Genomic DNA, 15,571 nt, shown 5'->3' with positions numbered 1-15,571 from the left:
TGTCGCCAACTTAGCAAAGTCCGAGTAAAGCAAAGCAAAGGCCATACAGATGAGACAGGGAGGATATATAGTGATCACTAGGTAAGGGATAAGCCATAGCACTACCCTAAAAGCTCCATGCTCATCATGCTCATGATGAAATGTACCGCTAGCTCCAACCAGCCCCCGACATTCTTCCAGGAAGATGGCAAGCTCCATTAAAATCTAGTATCTAGTTTGTAGTAGAGAGCTCTAGGAGGTGTCCTAGTTAGTAGCTGTTGCCACCCTACTGCTTGAGTTAAGAATTAAGTTGATCACAAGGCCAATATATGGCCAAACCCTCTACCACTGCAAACCGAAGTTACCGTAGGGCCATAGGCTCTCAATCTAATTCCCTAAACGTTAGTGACTTTAGTAAGCTTTCATTCCTTGGGAACCATCATGATTCTCATTTTGATTCCAGAAGGTTTGTATGAGCAATTTGATGGAAATGTCTGATTCTGATTCTTTCTTTTAAATTATTTCTGACTCTCTTTCCTTGACTTTCCTCCGTTGGGGTTTTCTTAAGGCAAGATTTTAACGAGGCCACATTTTTGCATCCTTTGCATTACTATTTGTATTTGGTTTCTGTTGAATGAAGATCTTTCCTTCTGATTAAAAAAAAAAAAAAAAAAAAAAAAAAAAAAAAAAAAACCAAGACACATTGGAGTCATGGGAATTGAAAGACCTGAGTGCAAAAACTCCAGATATGCAAATAAGCAATAACAAAGTAATACCTAAAAAACAAAAAACGAAAGGAATTTCCAAAATTGTATGGCTGAAACATTCTGCCAATCACCACCAGCTTATTGGCATCAAATGAATTCAAGGAGAAGACAAGAAAGAGAGGATATAATAACACTACTAATTCGCCTGACTTGGCTTTAAGCCATTATTAACCGGCCGCGTTGTAAGTCCAAAACCAAAGGGAAAGAGGGGATCATAATTTTTTTCACCAAAATTCATAGGGAGCTGATCTACTCTCCTGAACCAAGTCCTAGGAAGCTTTCCAGTGAATCCATAATCACCATACAGAACATCAGCCTAGACCTAATTAACACAACTCACAGTGTTCTTGTGATATATGGGCATTTTTAGGGTTTTAATGTCATCTAGTAGGTAAAAAAAGTGTTTAAAGTTTTGAAGATATGAAAAATCAAATTAAAACATGCTTTTCCAGATTCTTTAATATTCTTAATATTTTAGAAAACATGTTTAATCAATCTTCAGATTTTATACATAACCAAAAGCTCAGCATGGCATAAACAGATAAGAAATCATAATAGGCATGCTTAAAAAACGATTTCAGTGTGTGTATAACCATGAGCTTTGATACCAACTGTTAGATTTCTTTAACATGCGTGTTCATGATCTTTCACACAATTCTAAAATACGTAAAGACATACCTGGCGCCATCTTTCTTGAGTACACGACCTCTGAACTCATTCAACCGCAACAACAACAATCCTAGCAAAACAGGAATGGCTCAAGACTTCTGCTCTCTCTCAAAATCTGTTTCAGCTCTCTCTTTATGATGAGATTAGGGTTAGAGAACGTGTCTAATGAGACCAGGGCCTTAAGCTTATATAGGGCTAGGTCAAGTCGTCTCTACTCATCATCGAGGGTTGACTTGACTAATCTTCCAAGCCCACCAAAACGGTTCACGCAAAAAAGGAAATAAACAGGACCGCTTAATAGGCTTCAAAACCTTTCCTTATTCCACAAGGTTTTGGGCCTCAAGGTATAACTTAATTCAAACTCTTATCAAAACCTGATATAACTTAGTATTTAGTGCATCGATCTAAATAGGACACATAACAGTAATGTCAAATCATGCTGAAGGGCTGCAATTGTCCAAGCTTGTTAATATTGGATCAGAATTGTAGTCATCTTGCTTCATATAGACAATGACCTGAGGAAAAGTTCCAATATGAAGCAACCGTCGAGTAATAGTATTTCTGCAAGCTCATCTTCTTCGCACTCAATCTTTTCAGTGTAGCATTGACAAACCATTTGATCCAAACCATAGATAGCATCGATGTACTCTTCCAAGCATTTTGTAGTGTGGTATTCTTTTGCATCTTCATGAGTATCTTTTGTAGTGTGGATAAGTTACCTGAAACTTCTTCTCGACTCACTCATTTTACTAAAGCTTCCTACCCTTTTCGTCCGGTCGACCACTAATCTCAACTGAGCTTCTATGCAGGCAATTGAATTAGTATTATTATTGTCTTCACTTCAGTTTATGATTATATTTCGGGCTTCTTAGATCTAGGTCCAAAACGATTAGCTATTTTTGGGTTTAGTCCACACGTTTTTAATTTTAGATGTAGGTCCTTTGACATTTATTACTTTTTTGTGGTGTCGATTTTACCCTTAGAGGTAAATAAGGAAAATACATTTAAAATCTAAATTTAATGCATTATTTCCTTGTAAATGAATTTCAGAATTTAAATTTTGAATTCTTTCCTTGATAATATTCCTAATATATGGATAAAATATAATTTAATCAATGAAAAATAAAGACCCGCATAATATACCAATTGATCAGACAAGCACCCACATGACATTATGTACCTGACATTCAGGTAAAATAGTGTTATTATTAGCAACGAAAAAAACTTAGTGACAAATCGTGTTACCTATGAGTTAGGAACATAAATTAGAAGACTACCTATAAGTTAGGAATATAAATTAGAAGACTACCTATAAGTCATATATAAAAATAGACAAATAAAATTATATGTTACCTACAAAAAATGGCTAATTATTATAACATAAATAACTATTACCCGATTCAAGTAATAAGGGACAACATTGGAACTAAAAATGATTTATTTTTATTTTTTTAAAGAGATTACATCATAAAATATTTAAAAAGAAATGTAATCATATGTGATACAAAAGTCAAAGGACTTGGATCAAAATCACAAAATCCAAGAATTAAACTCAATTCCTCAATAAAAATTTGAATCTATATCAACTTTTCTATTATATTTCCCGAAAGTACATAGCTCAACTCTAAAGATATAAATAATAAATCCGCACATGCTTATTGAAAAACTGATCTACCCTCAAATTTTATAATAATATCGCTTACTCGTTTGTATAAATCGGTGACATAAAACGCACCGTTTACCTGTACGTGTCCTTTTACTGTGAAATGCAAATGACACGATGAGGCTGTCTTCGCAAAGCTTTCTTCTTTGGTTTCATTTGGGAAGTTGAGCTCTGAGCTCTGAGCTCTGTGTGAGAGATGGAGGGAATAGTAGAAGGGGACGGATCGGGTGCGGGCAGATACACGCTGAGACCAACGAGGCTAAGCAATGAGGACATACTGTTCTGTATAGATGTTGGCCCAGAATCTATGGTGGAGCTCAAAGTAGCGATGAGCCCAAATGGGCGACCTTCAACCCGCCTGGACTCGATCAAGCAAGCCATACTTGTCTTCATCAACGCCAAGCTCACCATCAACCCAGAGAACCGATTTGCCTTTGCCAGTCTCGGAAAGTCAGCGTCTTGGGTAGGTTCTCTCGTTTTTTCTCTCTCTTTATTGCTTGGTTTCTGTTTGGTTTCCGAGAAAATGTGCGATAAAGGGCAGAGAAATTTATGCGTCTTATGCGTTTTTGAGGAACTGAACTCCTGGAAACCGTGATTATGGCTCTGGATGATAGTTTTGTGGGTTTTTTTTGTGATATATAAGCTTTATGGGTAGATTAACTATCTCATTTTTAGGAATTGTAAGCAATTGCATGACATGAATTTGGTTTCTGGATCAATGAAGGAAATTTAGTTTAAATCACTATTTTCAAGTAGCCAAATGTACAGAGACTCACCAGGTCAAAAACGTTGTTTTGCCTTTGATTAAGAATTGGTCACTTTTACTGAATGTGGCTGAAAAATCAATTCCTTTACTAACTGTTAAGGAGATTTCGTATCATAATCAAAGTTACAAAGTGTACTTTCCCAGAATCATCCACATATCTTGATCATTTTTGGTCCTAGACTTTATATTATGGACTGCAGCACCAAGAATCGTTCACATCAATTGTTGTAGGGTTGTGTTAAATGCCCCATTAGTAGTAAATGTTTATGCAGTGAAACCAAACCTTCTGCAGGTTTTGTTCAAAAAAGTCAATTTATCCTTTGTGTCTGTTTGTTTGATTTATGTTTCTGTAATTGATTTGGAACCTTTTGTTTTTTTCGTTTTTATGAAGCTTCGGAAAGAGTTTAGCAGTGAAGTCGAGTCTGCTTTTGCTGCATTTCGAGTACTCTCAGCTAATTCATCTTCTAGTAATGTAGATCTTACTAGTCTATTTCGAGTAGCAGCTCATGAAGCAAAAAAATCTCGTGCTCAAAACAGACTTTTAAGGGTGGTAAGCAGTGGTTGGCTTCGCCTTTCTTGCTATTACATTGGTTAATTATTATATTCATAAAATTCTGATATTCCATTTTGCCCCTTCCACGATGTTGAAATTTCTTTTGTTGATAGCTAAAGCCTAACATGCTTGCCCTTAGATTCTTATTTACTGTAGATCATCTATAAGACCACATCATCAATGGCCTGTGATCCAGAAACTCTTCACTCTGGATGTGATTTACCTTCACGAAAAGCCTGGACCTGACAACTGCCCTCAAGAGATCTACGATTCACTTGTGGATGCTGTGGAACATGTTAGCGAATATGAGGGCTACACCTTGGAGACCGGTCAGCTATTAGCTCGAATTCTCTTCCGTTACATGTGTATGCTGCTATCCCACCCTCAGCAGCGTTGCCCACAAGACCAGCTGGACATACCTAAGCCTCTTGGGAAAAAGTTGCCAGCAGCAGACTCAATGACTACTGATGATAGTATAACTGTATCCGGTAAATCAGAAGTTCAGAACATTAGAAATTAATTTTACCGAGATCATTTTGCTTCTAATTTGTAAGTCTCATATGTATGTAGTTTTACTGATGTTGATGTGAACCTCTTGTTGAGTGAGAATGAGTAGCCGATTTGATCTTGATCCTATCTCTGTACAAATTGTTAATTTTTTATCATGGCATTTTGAATGGATTGTTAGTTATGAATCCCAATGTTTATTTTAACCTATCAGTCAAGAGGTTTTTTATGACATTCAAGATCTCGTTGTAAAATATAGCAAAAGCAAGAACTTTTTAGTACTAGTTTGTATGTGTATCACCATTAATATGAAGAGGGAAGAAGGCATATGATGGCGGAGGATGGCGCAGCTTGGCATATTAGATGTCAAAAGATTCTGGCCCTAATTGTTAAGTATTTATAAACTTTACTAAGGCTCAAATTCTCCCATAAGCAGCCTCAAATGAGGAAGTTGTAAGTTGAATTTTGCTACATAGATCTATTACGGATGTAGTGGTGGTGGGTGTGGCCGCGACAACGCTTCTTCAGGTGGTGGTGGTGGTGTTCGTTTAGGCTCATGGGTTGCTTTCGGGTTTCGAACTTTGTTTGGGCTTATGGTTAATTATGATGATATGGGCTAGTAGTTTTAGTGCGGCTTTTATATGCTTTAGTTTTATTTTTAATATGTTAGTTGGTTGGCCTCTTGGAATTAGTATTTTAGATATCATGTTGATGTCTTTGCTTGTACTTTGAAGTTTATCGAATGAAGTTAATCTTTGGTGAAAAAAAACCCTACTCTAATAAGGGGAGGGAGATTCAAACTTGGGTACAATGGGACAAACTCACTGCTTTGGCCAACTGACCTAACCCACATTTGCCCATATGGAATTTACTTGATGCTCATGACGAATGTGAGTGACATACGCCAAGAGGCAAAGAGGCAAAAGACTAGAGATCAGCTAATTGCAATAAACATATTTCATATTTGCCTTCCCATTCACAATACCAGAGTCTCCACCTTAGTTATTTAATTACGATGATCATTTATTTAATTAATTGTATCTTACTCGTATCCTTACCAATTTTTTTTTTTCTTTTTTCACACGTGCGTTACTTGTGATCCATTAAGTATTAGTATATTAGTATTAGTTTATTAGCATATGGAATGGGATGACATGAGAGGCAAACACTAGATCAAGTTGCAATAAACATATCTCAAAATACGTAAGTCGCCGTTTATATATAAGCATCAATTGAGGGATTTCTTAAATAATCTTATTTGATGGACATGCTTGGAGGGCTCACTATGTATTGTATTTCAATGATCTGAATAGTCTATTTTTAAGATATGACCTCAAAGTTAGGTCTGCAAAAAAAAAAAAAATACAAAACAAAAAACTTGAATCCAAAACCATTTAACAACTCAATTGAATGTTTTTCATTTTAGTATATATTTAGGGGGTGTATCCAATTCATACTTATAAAGACTTTTTTTAAGTGAGTGACTTTCATAGAGTTGACAAATTCTTAAATACTTTCATAGAGTTGATAAAAGTCACTAGTAAATTGGCAAGACTTTTGCTCTTAACAATTAGTCTTAAAAGTATGGAAAAGTCATTCATTTAATAAGCTTTTTAAAAGTCATTAACTTTTTGGATACCACCAAACTTTTAAATACTCTTTAAAAGTAGTAACTGGATACCACCAAACTTTTAAATACTTTTTAAAAGTCACAATTGAATACCACTAGACTTTTATATACTCTTTAAAAGTCTAAATTGAATACCACTCTATAAAAGTCATTAAAAGTTTGAATTGGATACACCCCCCTTAGTGTTCGCCTATTTTGTTGGTCAAAACAACCAGTTTTCAATTTTCTTATCTTTTGGAAGGAATTCATAGACACCACAATGTATCCCTCAAATAAGCCCTCAATAGGAGGGGACTGTATACACAAATGAAGTAGTGGCATTTTTATATGTCACTATGATATACTCATACATATAATATACATATACACATAATATACATATACGGGTCTTCAAAGGCACTGTACATCACCAATAGTGTATAATACTTGTTTGAAGGCAAGATATTAATTCCTGGCTTCACTGATCAAGCGGATCAGTTGTAAGTCCAAAACCAAAAGGAAAGAGGGGATCATAATGTCTATCACCAACATTCATAGGGAGTAGATCTACTGTCTTGAACCAAGTCCTAGGCAGCTTCCCACTGAATCCATAATCACCAAACAAAACATCGCTAATTCCTTGGCCTTCGGTTCCAGGAAGCCATGCAGCCACAAGAGCATCGATCGACGAAAGGTAGGGCTCAATCACAACAGGACGGCCAGAGACAACGATAACAACGCACTTGACTGTGCCGCAGACATTGGTGATAATGCTCGGACCTGGTTCTGGAATTGTCAAATTTAAACTATCCCCCCTTGTTTCTGCGTAAGGGACCTCACCAACAGCGACAACAGGGTAATCGAAGTTGCTTGCTGTGACAAAATTAGGATCAGGATTTATGCTGAAGACAATGTCCGTGGTCTCGTTAACTGCACCAGCAATGGCACTGAGTATAGTGGTTCCTGCATGTACAATGGACATTAATGGATGCGCATTAGGATGTAGAAGTTAATTAAGTATGAGATGAATTTTGATTTAGGTGGGATTAAATTAAGCAAAGAAATTAAGGACAACATATATAAAGCAGATACCAACCAGCAGTGTAGTTGTTGCCACTAACTCCTTGCCAAGTGAGACTCCAGCCTCCACATTGATAGCCCAAGTTGTTGGCATGAGTTCCAGCAACTAGGATCCTGGAGGCCTTTTGGGGAGTGGGGTGTATCTGCATTTTCTCCAGTCTTCAGAAGCACAAGTGACTTCCTCACTGCTTCCCTCGCCAAATCTCTGTGAGACTGCATTATTTTATGTAATACGGATATTAGTTTTCATGAGTTGATGATGATCAAATATATATACATTACTTATTTTCAGTACACACAGATTGAAACCTGGCTTCCAAGCTGGTCAACAAAGCTCTGATCAGCCAAGGGGTTCTCAAAAAGACCCATCATGAATTTGACTCTCAAAATTCTCCTAACTGCATCATCAATACGGCTCATGGGGATACGTTTGTTGTTGACGTGGTCGGTTACTATACCACTCAACTCGGTATAGTTGTATGGAACCATGACCTGAACAAGACCAGGAAGCAGTTTCAATACCAACTTTCATATTTACCATCGATCTGTCATACAGAAGATAGCAACTAACCATGTCAATGCCAGCTTGAATACCAGCAAGAACTGAGTTTGGGTAATCCGAATGGAGTGGATAGGAAATTTTGTCAATACCCTGCCAGTCAGAGATGACAAAGCCCTGAAATGTGAACAACAGTAGCATGAGAGTTAGTACTGCTAATTTATTTATGTCCAAATATCCTTTTCAATTTATAGAACTATATGGAATTTAATTAGTGTGTCATATTGTACCTTGAACTTAAGGGTATCCTTTAGAAATCTAGTGACGAGCTTGCGGTTAGCGTGCATCTTCTTTCCATTCCAACTGGAGTAGGACACCATGATAGTGGACACACCCTTGATGATAGAATGGTAGTAAGCAGGCATGTGAATGCTCATTAATCCATGCATATCAATCACAGTGTTGTTTTCATTGATGCCCTTGATGGTGCCTCCGTCTCCCACAAAGTGTTTTGCGCAGGCTACAACCTTGTCCCTATCACAAAGGAAAAGTTGCATGTAATGAAAACGAAAATGGTACCACAGCACAGAAAAAATGATTTTGGCTGAGCGTAAGTAGAATAATATTTTTTCAGCTTAATTACTTTCCACCAACATAAGGAACTCCCTTCCTCTCGAACCAGCTGGAATGTCGCCTTGCAGCCCAAGTATGATATCAGTCATCTGTTTTACGATTTCAGGATCCTCGCTATAACTCTCGTAGCACCTTCCCCATCTGGATCCCTGCAAGATGGCAAACATTAGGTTTGTCAAAAAACTACTGTCTTTAGCTTTCTCAAAAACTGCTATCATTACTTGTCATATTTTTTGTTCTCTTTCTGTATCTTTAAGAGAATCACTTACCTGGTAGCACCAAGTCCAACATTATGTGGGAAAATTGTGGCCTTATAAACATTATTGTGGCCATGAACCGCATCAATGCCATGAATCATAGAGATTCCAAGCCGCCTTGACAGCGAACCATTTTGAAAATCATTGACCATGTTGATCCAATCCTGTGGATTAGCTCTCAGTCGCGGCACACTTCCTCCACCACTAAATAAGCTGCCAATTGAGTAGTCCCTCATGATGTCAGCCATCACGTTCTGACGGTCTAGCTGTGTCATCTGGCCAATCTTTTCGGCTAGTGTCATTCGGTCCATAAGGTCCTTTATTCGAATATTTATGGGCTTGATGCCATGTATTCAGCTTCTGCTTTTGTGATCATAGCTTCCCAGCAGCATAGTCACAAAAGTCCCACTAAGAGGACTGATGAACTTGTCCTTGGCATCATTGGAATATATATTCAAACCTGTAGGCCAAAAAAGGAAATTTTTTATTTAGGAAAACCAGGAGAAAGAAAATATTAAAAAGAAAAGACATTGTTGAGAATTTCTAGATATTAGAAAAACCAGACATTTCCATGCAGTCACTGAGATGCATGGAAATATCCATGGAACTTTTAACGCAGAACTTGACTCTGAGCAAAATAAGAATGTCTGCAGACTCGTAATCAGGTGTATATTTATACGAATGTAGGAAGGACCAATACGTATAAATACTCATGCTACGGATTATTTGGATAGAACTTGAGATTTTTAGATAGGAATTAAAACTAAATACTGCTTATATTGTTAGTATAAATTTTTCTTACAGTTCTAGTATATCTTACCAAATTAATGGCTTTAATGATTTGGGTTGAAGAAGATATGTCCAGGTTAGTTTGAAACTACTTTTTTTGGAAGTCATGTTGCCGAGAACAATCATTGCGCATATCCTAGAAGCTGACTTTTCTGTTTCAATTTTGACTTGTTCCAAGGAGTGTGTTAATGGAAATGATCTAACGAGTTCATGACAAACATCGCCATGATAAGACTCACTTTAGTGAAAAATAATCATGATCAGACGGAATATCATAAGAGCAAACATGAAATTTAAACTTGATGGCTTATGTGGCCATTTGATATCTTACAAAGTTTTACACTTCACGCCATATGTTAAATTGAAACTTTATTATATTACAATACAAACAAAAATGTTTTTTGATGACACAGTTTTAATTAGGGTTCGTTATCGGGCCGAGCTGAGGTTTCAAAAGGCTTGACTCGGGTCTGTCTATTGAGCCATGATGGGCCACCATGGGCCTAAATGGGCAAGGCCATATGGGCCTAAATGGGCCAGGCTCTTTTTAAAAACTCTTTTAAATCTTTTTGTTACTCATTTTTTTGGTAAAAAATGATGGACAAAGAGTCTCTCTTAAACAATAGTATAGATTACTACATAACTTAAGAAAACAAAAATATAATAGCCTCACTCTTTTACTAAAAATGAATCTTATGAAAATATGTTACTTCTATCCCAAAATAAGATTGACATCGTAAAAATTAAAGCAATTTGTGCCATTAGAATTAATAAAATCAAAATAAGTTTTCAAATTCTTTATTGAACCATTAAACTTGAACTTGACAAAAGAGGGGCACTAAAGGATATTGCTTGTTTGTTATAAAATTTTAGACAACATTGGAAAACTTAACTTAATTTATAACATGTGTAAACAAAATAAGAAATTTATTAGTTTATCATACATTTTACATTATTTTGATTAAGTATAAAATGAGGTTAAATCTTAAAAAAAAAAAAAAAAAAAAGAAGGATATGTGCGAGCGGGACTTGGGCAGGCTTACGTCAGGCCGGCCCTGGCCATGGGCAGGCCGAGGGTTTCAAATCCTAAGCCTAAGCCTTACCCAACCTTAGAGCAGGCTTGACCATGGGGCGAGGCCAGGCTTTGGCCCATTGAACCTCGGGCTACCCATTTCAGCCCGTGGGCCAAATGATGATCCCTAGTTTTAATGCCGTGTCTAAAATACGCGTCAATTAATTTCGTTATCAATGAAACAAGTTTTTAGTTTTATAAATTTGCGATAGAAAATTTACTAGATCAACATGAAAAAAGAGTACAAAGACTGTAGAGGGAGCCATCCCATTAGCAGTATGGCGGACATGGGTAAAAACTTCCTGAGTGACCTGAGCTAGCCAAATAGCTAAAATGATATGGAGAGAATCATTCTTGAAAATAACTTTGCTATAACCTCTTTCTACAGCCATTGTTCCCCCGAATCTAGTCCAATTACATCAAGGATAATACTGGCCACTAACCGGCACGCATCTCTTAAATAGACTAGGAACACCCAAGTTTATGGAATTATGAGAGAACAACACAGAAAAACTCATTGAGAATCTGGACTTTATTGAACAAACTAGACAAAGACAAAAAAAAACTAAAACAACACCGACAAAATGAAAAAATAATTGTCGGTAATCTTCCTCTGCGAGAATGCTCCAATGAACATGTATACAATGACCAAACAACAACACCTCAAAGAGCAACCCCGCAAGATAAGGCACATCCAAAGCCATCCCATATTCGTGGTAGAGACAATAAATCTCCCAAAGGAAGAACAATATTGGCATGGATCCACCAAAAGCCAGAGAACACCAACGATCCGACGGGATATGGGGTACAACCCCTGTTTTAAATTTTATACAACCTGAAAAATTGAGATTATAAAAATTAGTCTAAACACAAATTATACTTGCAAGTGCACAAGGTCAATTGTAATTTAGTATGGCAAAATACGAGATCATTCCAACGAGGATTGAGTTCAACTTCCAATTAGTCTAACCTAATCTACTTCACAAAATAATTTAACTACTCTAATTATATAAACAAGAAATTAAACACATAGCATACTCACATAAACACAAAATGGATTTTTGAAAGAATGATTAAATTAACAACGAAATTAAAAGACAAAACAAGTAGAAAGTCATGAAACACAAAGATGAGTAATTCAAATTGATAAAAGCACTAGGACAACGAATTCACCACTAGTAATCCGATCTAGCCTCTTATTCACCTACCTATTAACTAACCATTTGATTTCGCCACTTAGTTTTCCTTTTACAAGAATTACCTATGGTATTTAGGCTAACTCGTATATTCCTACATGCAATTCGCCTATGGTATTTAGGTCAAATATGAACACATATAAACTCAATAAGATCAATGAAAACCTCCAATAAGCATGTAAACCCTAGGAGTATGGTATTTAATCTAGACGAATTACAAATCCTAATCACAAGAAGCAAGCCTCAAATTAAGTATGGTATTTACTCTAATTTGCATCCGATTAACTCAATTAAAAGTCTAGATGGTGATCAAGCATCAAGATAATCAACCAAGTTATTAAGCATAGTGATTAAGAATCCAACATCAAACGTCAATCAATAGATAGGTAAAATAAGAAAACTAGATTATCATACTAGGGCTACATCATGCCCTAGCAAAAGAAAATTAGTTGCACATAATCATAGAATTCGGCATAAGCAAAAACATGAGAAAGAAATAATAAAACTTAGCCAATTGCCGTACTCTTCTGGCATCTCCAATCTCTCCAAGTATTTTTCTAACTCCTAAAGGAGTTGTTTCTCATGCTTAAATAAAACCCCACACGTCTATTCCTACCCTAGTTGGGCTTTTACAGCAGCCCAAAAATAAAGAAAAACCTAATTAAAACATAAATCCAAAATGGGTAAGTAATTGACTCCTCTTCCTACTTTGATTGGGATAACACGTCAGTTACTTTGCACACACGTTTGAGATTGTCTTATCTTTCCAACCATATATCGCATTCCTTGAGGAAAAATCAGGAAAGTATTCAAATAATCATTCTTCCACAGCAGCACAGTTTTGACAGGATTGCACCTTATGCTTTCTTAACTTCAAAGACTGCTCTCATTGGCTACTCTGAAAATTCTAGAAAACTTCCACAATCATCTTCAAGATCTTAGCTTTCATCTCCAACTAGTCTTGTACAAAAACTCCACCAAAAAGTTGTATTTTCTTTGAAAACCAATTACTTGCTCCAGAAAGCTAAAAATTGAGAAAATAAAGTAATAAGTCCTTTTTAAATCCAATTCTCCTATAAAAACTAAATATAAAGAGTACATAAATGTGTAAATTTATGGACTTATCAACCCCCCGAATATGAAGTTCTCTCTCTGTGCGCTAGAAATTTAAATAATTTTTTAGATGAGATTGTCATTAAAAGAAGACATGTTATATGCATGTTATCCATAAATTTTTTTTTATACGCTTATTAAGACAATCATATTAGCACGTCATTAAAAATTTCTGCAATAATAACGCAGTTTATATGTCACAAATTTTATTGTCTTTAGAAGACCTTACGGACATGATGTTATAAGTTTTCACTAAATTCTTGTTTTGCACTTTATTCACTTCATGAGCCCTCTCTGGCGTCTCTAACCCCAAACTGATGGGGATCGGATCCGGGCATAAGTCACCAACCACATACACGAACACCGAAATCTAGGGTTAGTGGAAACTCACATATATCATAGCAAATCCATGCCACAAATAAACTATTTCAATAATCATCACCAAATTTCCCTTACAAGTATTACATTAGCCTTATTTATAGGCTTTACAAGACTTGGGCACCAAGGCTACTTGGTCCAGAAGTAAACTAATTAATTATAAAATCACACATAAATAATAAAAGATATCCTAAAATTACCTAAATAAGAAAATAACAATATATCATGAAATAACTAATTAAATGGTTAATATCTATCTTGCTCCACCCATATGCTCCTGCATCAGACTCCCTTGGTTGGAAAGAATTTGTCCTCGAATTCAAGCCTTTGATTAAGGAAAATCCGAATAGAATCTTCAATTGCTTCATATTAATTCTGGATCTTTTAGTATCCAATTGAAACCTTCTTTTCCAAATAAAAAGATAGTTGAAATATTTCGTTATTCTTGGCTTCTTCTTACTCCCTCTAACCATGCAAATGTTTCTCTCTAAAATCTTCAACCGATTGACAAAATCAACTAGATTTTTGGCAACCTTCCAAATGAAACATTAATGCCCATAAAATCAATAATATCTTCGAAAGTTTTCTCAAATCCCATCTCTTCACTATTCTGATCAATAAATTGCTTATCGAAATTTCTTTGAATGCCCAAACAATTTTCATTGCAATTTTCACAGTTCCAAGGATCAAATATTGGAGGTAAATCTAAATTTAATAACTTCGACGAAGAACAAGATGCACCAAAATTACTAAATTCTTTTGTACCTTCAAAGAAACAATGAGAATCAGCGTGCCCCTCTTCGCTTGGCTCACACAGCGGAGCGCAACAATGGAAAGGGCTATCTCCCTTGTATTCCCCGTCGAGACTGCCAGAACTTAGAGCGTTGATGCGAACTACTCGGTTCAGATAAGGGTTCATGCATCCCTCCCCGTCAAAACTCTTACCTATTCGGGTTCGAGCTTCAATGCGAGCGATGGGTTTCGTAAGTTGCCGTAACGTCCTCCTAATTTCCTCCATATCGTAGTTGTCGACACGACCTTCCATCCAAAAACCTTCTCGAGAATGCGGATCTTGAGCCTTAGCTCTGATACCAATTGATGGGGATCGGGGTCAGGACATAGGTCACCAACAACACACACGATGTAAGGTTTTTATTTGGACCTTTATTGTATTTTGGCTCTTCACTTAAACCAACAAAACCATGGTAGTATTAATTAGATTCTAGGTTAGAATCAGTGTAGGTTGAAGGGCTTCCAAGTCTCCTCGTTGCAGTTCAAAAGGTAAAATCATTTGCATTGTTCACATGGATTAATCCATACTTCACTTGGATTGATCCAAAGTTCATTCTTGCATGCTGCAACATATTTCTCTAAGTCTGTTTTCAAAACCATTAATACATTCTATGGTTTATTAATCTACTATGTGTCATCTCTGTGTTAGTATTTTATTCCTTGATCAATCTTTTATTTCTCCACTTATTTTTGTCTGACCAAGCATGAGATTTTTTATAGTATTTAAAATCTCTTTTCCTTAAAGCTTCCACATTTGTTTAAAATAGCCATATCCTAAAAGACTTTGTTTGATTGGCTAAGTTAAACAAATATTTATTAATATCTTTAAGCCATGGGCTCTTTGTAACTTTGTCTTTCCCCATCTCTATTCTTCTTTGATAGACTACTGAATGTGGTTTTGATTGAAAAAATCTTCTTTACATATATTATAATATTTCAACCATGTTGTTGTTTGTCAACCTTCTATTCTTTCATTTGGTTAAACTATTTCAAACAACATATGTGCTATTTGTAATAACCCATTTGTTTCCTCCAAAGCATCTTATCCTTTGTTTTCTTTTTTGCTTTGCTAGAAACATGGGCTATTGGTTTTATGGGTTATTTTATTTCATCTTTATTAAAAGCATGTAAGAAAACATTCTCCACTTCTTTTTTCAAAAGCATGCAGCTTCTTAATTCCAACCCATCAAAACAATATTGGCTTATTTTATTTCATCTTTCTAAAAGTCTTGGTTCTATATTGCTTTTC

At 36.0% G+C, this 15,571-nt stretch overlaps 1 protein-coding gene, 1 long non-coding RNA gene and 1 pseudogene across 2 annotated transcripts; 1 reads left to right on the top strand and 2 right to left on the bottom strand.

Moving 5' to 3' along the window:
• The first annotated feature begins 3,185 nt into the window (after window positions 1-3,185).
• On the top strand, window positions 3,186-5,098 carry LOC110766225 (uncharacterized). The gene is made up of 3 exons (XM_021969512.2): window positions 3,186-3,541; window positions 4,236-4,394; window positions 4,537-5,098. Exons 1-3 carry the CDS (start codon window positions 3,275-3,277, stop codon window positions 4,915-4,917), a joined length of 807 nt encoding a protein of 268 aa, XP_021825204.1. The 5' UTR covers window positions 3,186-3,274; the 3' UTR covers window positions 4,918-5,098.
• Window positions 5,099-6,991: 1,893 nt separating this feature from the next.
• Window positions 6,992-9,696, bottom strand: LOC110766249 (uncharacterized; annotated as a pseudogene).
• A 1,486-nt stretch (window positions 9,697-11,182) lies between these two features.
• LOC148293907 (uncharacterized) lies at window positions 11,183-12,604 on the bottom strand. Its single transcript, XR_015836790.1, has 2 exons — window positions 12,563-12,604; window positions 11,183-11,678 (listed from the first exon to the last, which is right to left on the bottom strand). It is a non-coding gene; the product is annotated as an uncharacterized LOC148293907 (long non-coding RNA).
• Between the last annotated feature and the right edge of the window lie 2,967 nt (window positions 12,605-15,571).

This window comes from Prunus avium, chromosome 6 (genome assembly GCF_965620075.1).
Source record: "Prunus avium chromosome 6, drPruAviu1.hap1.1, whole genome shotgun sequence".
Lineage (NCBI taxonomy): Eukaryota > Viridiplantae > Streptophyta > Magnoliopsida > Rosales > Rosaceae > Prunus > Prunus avium.
This window is presented reverse-complemented; position numbering and strand designations above follow the sequence as displayed.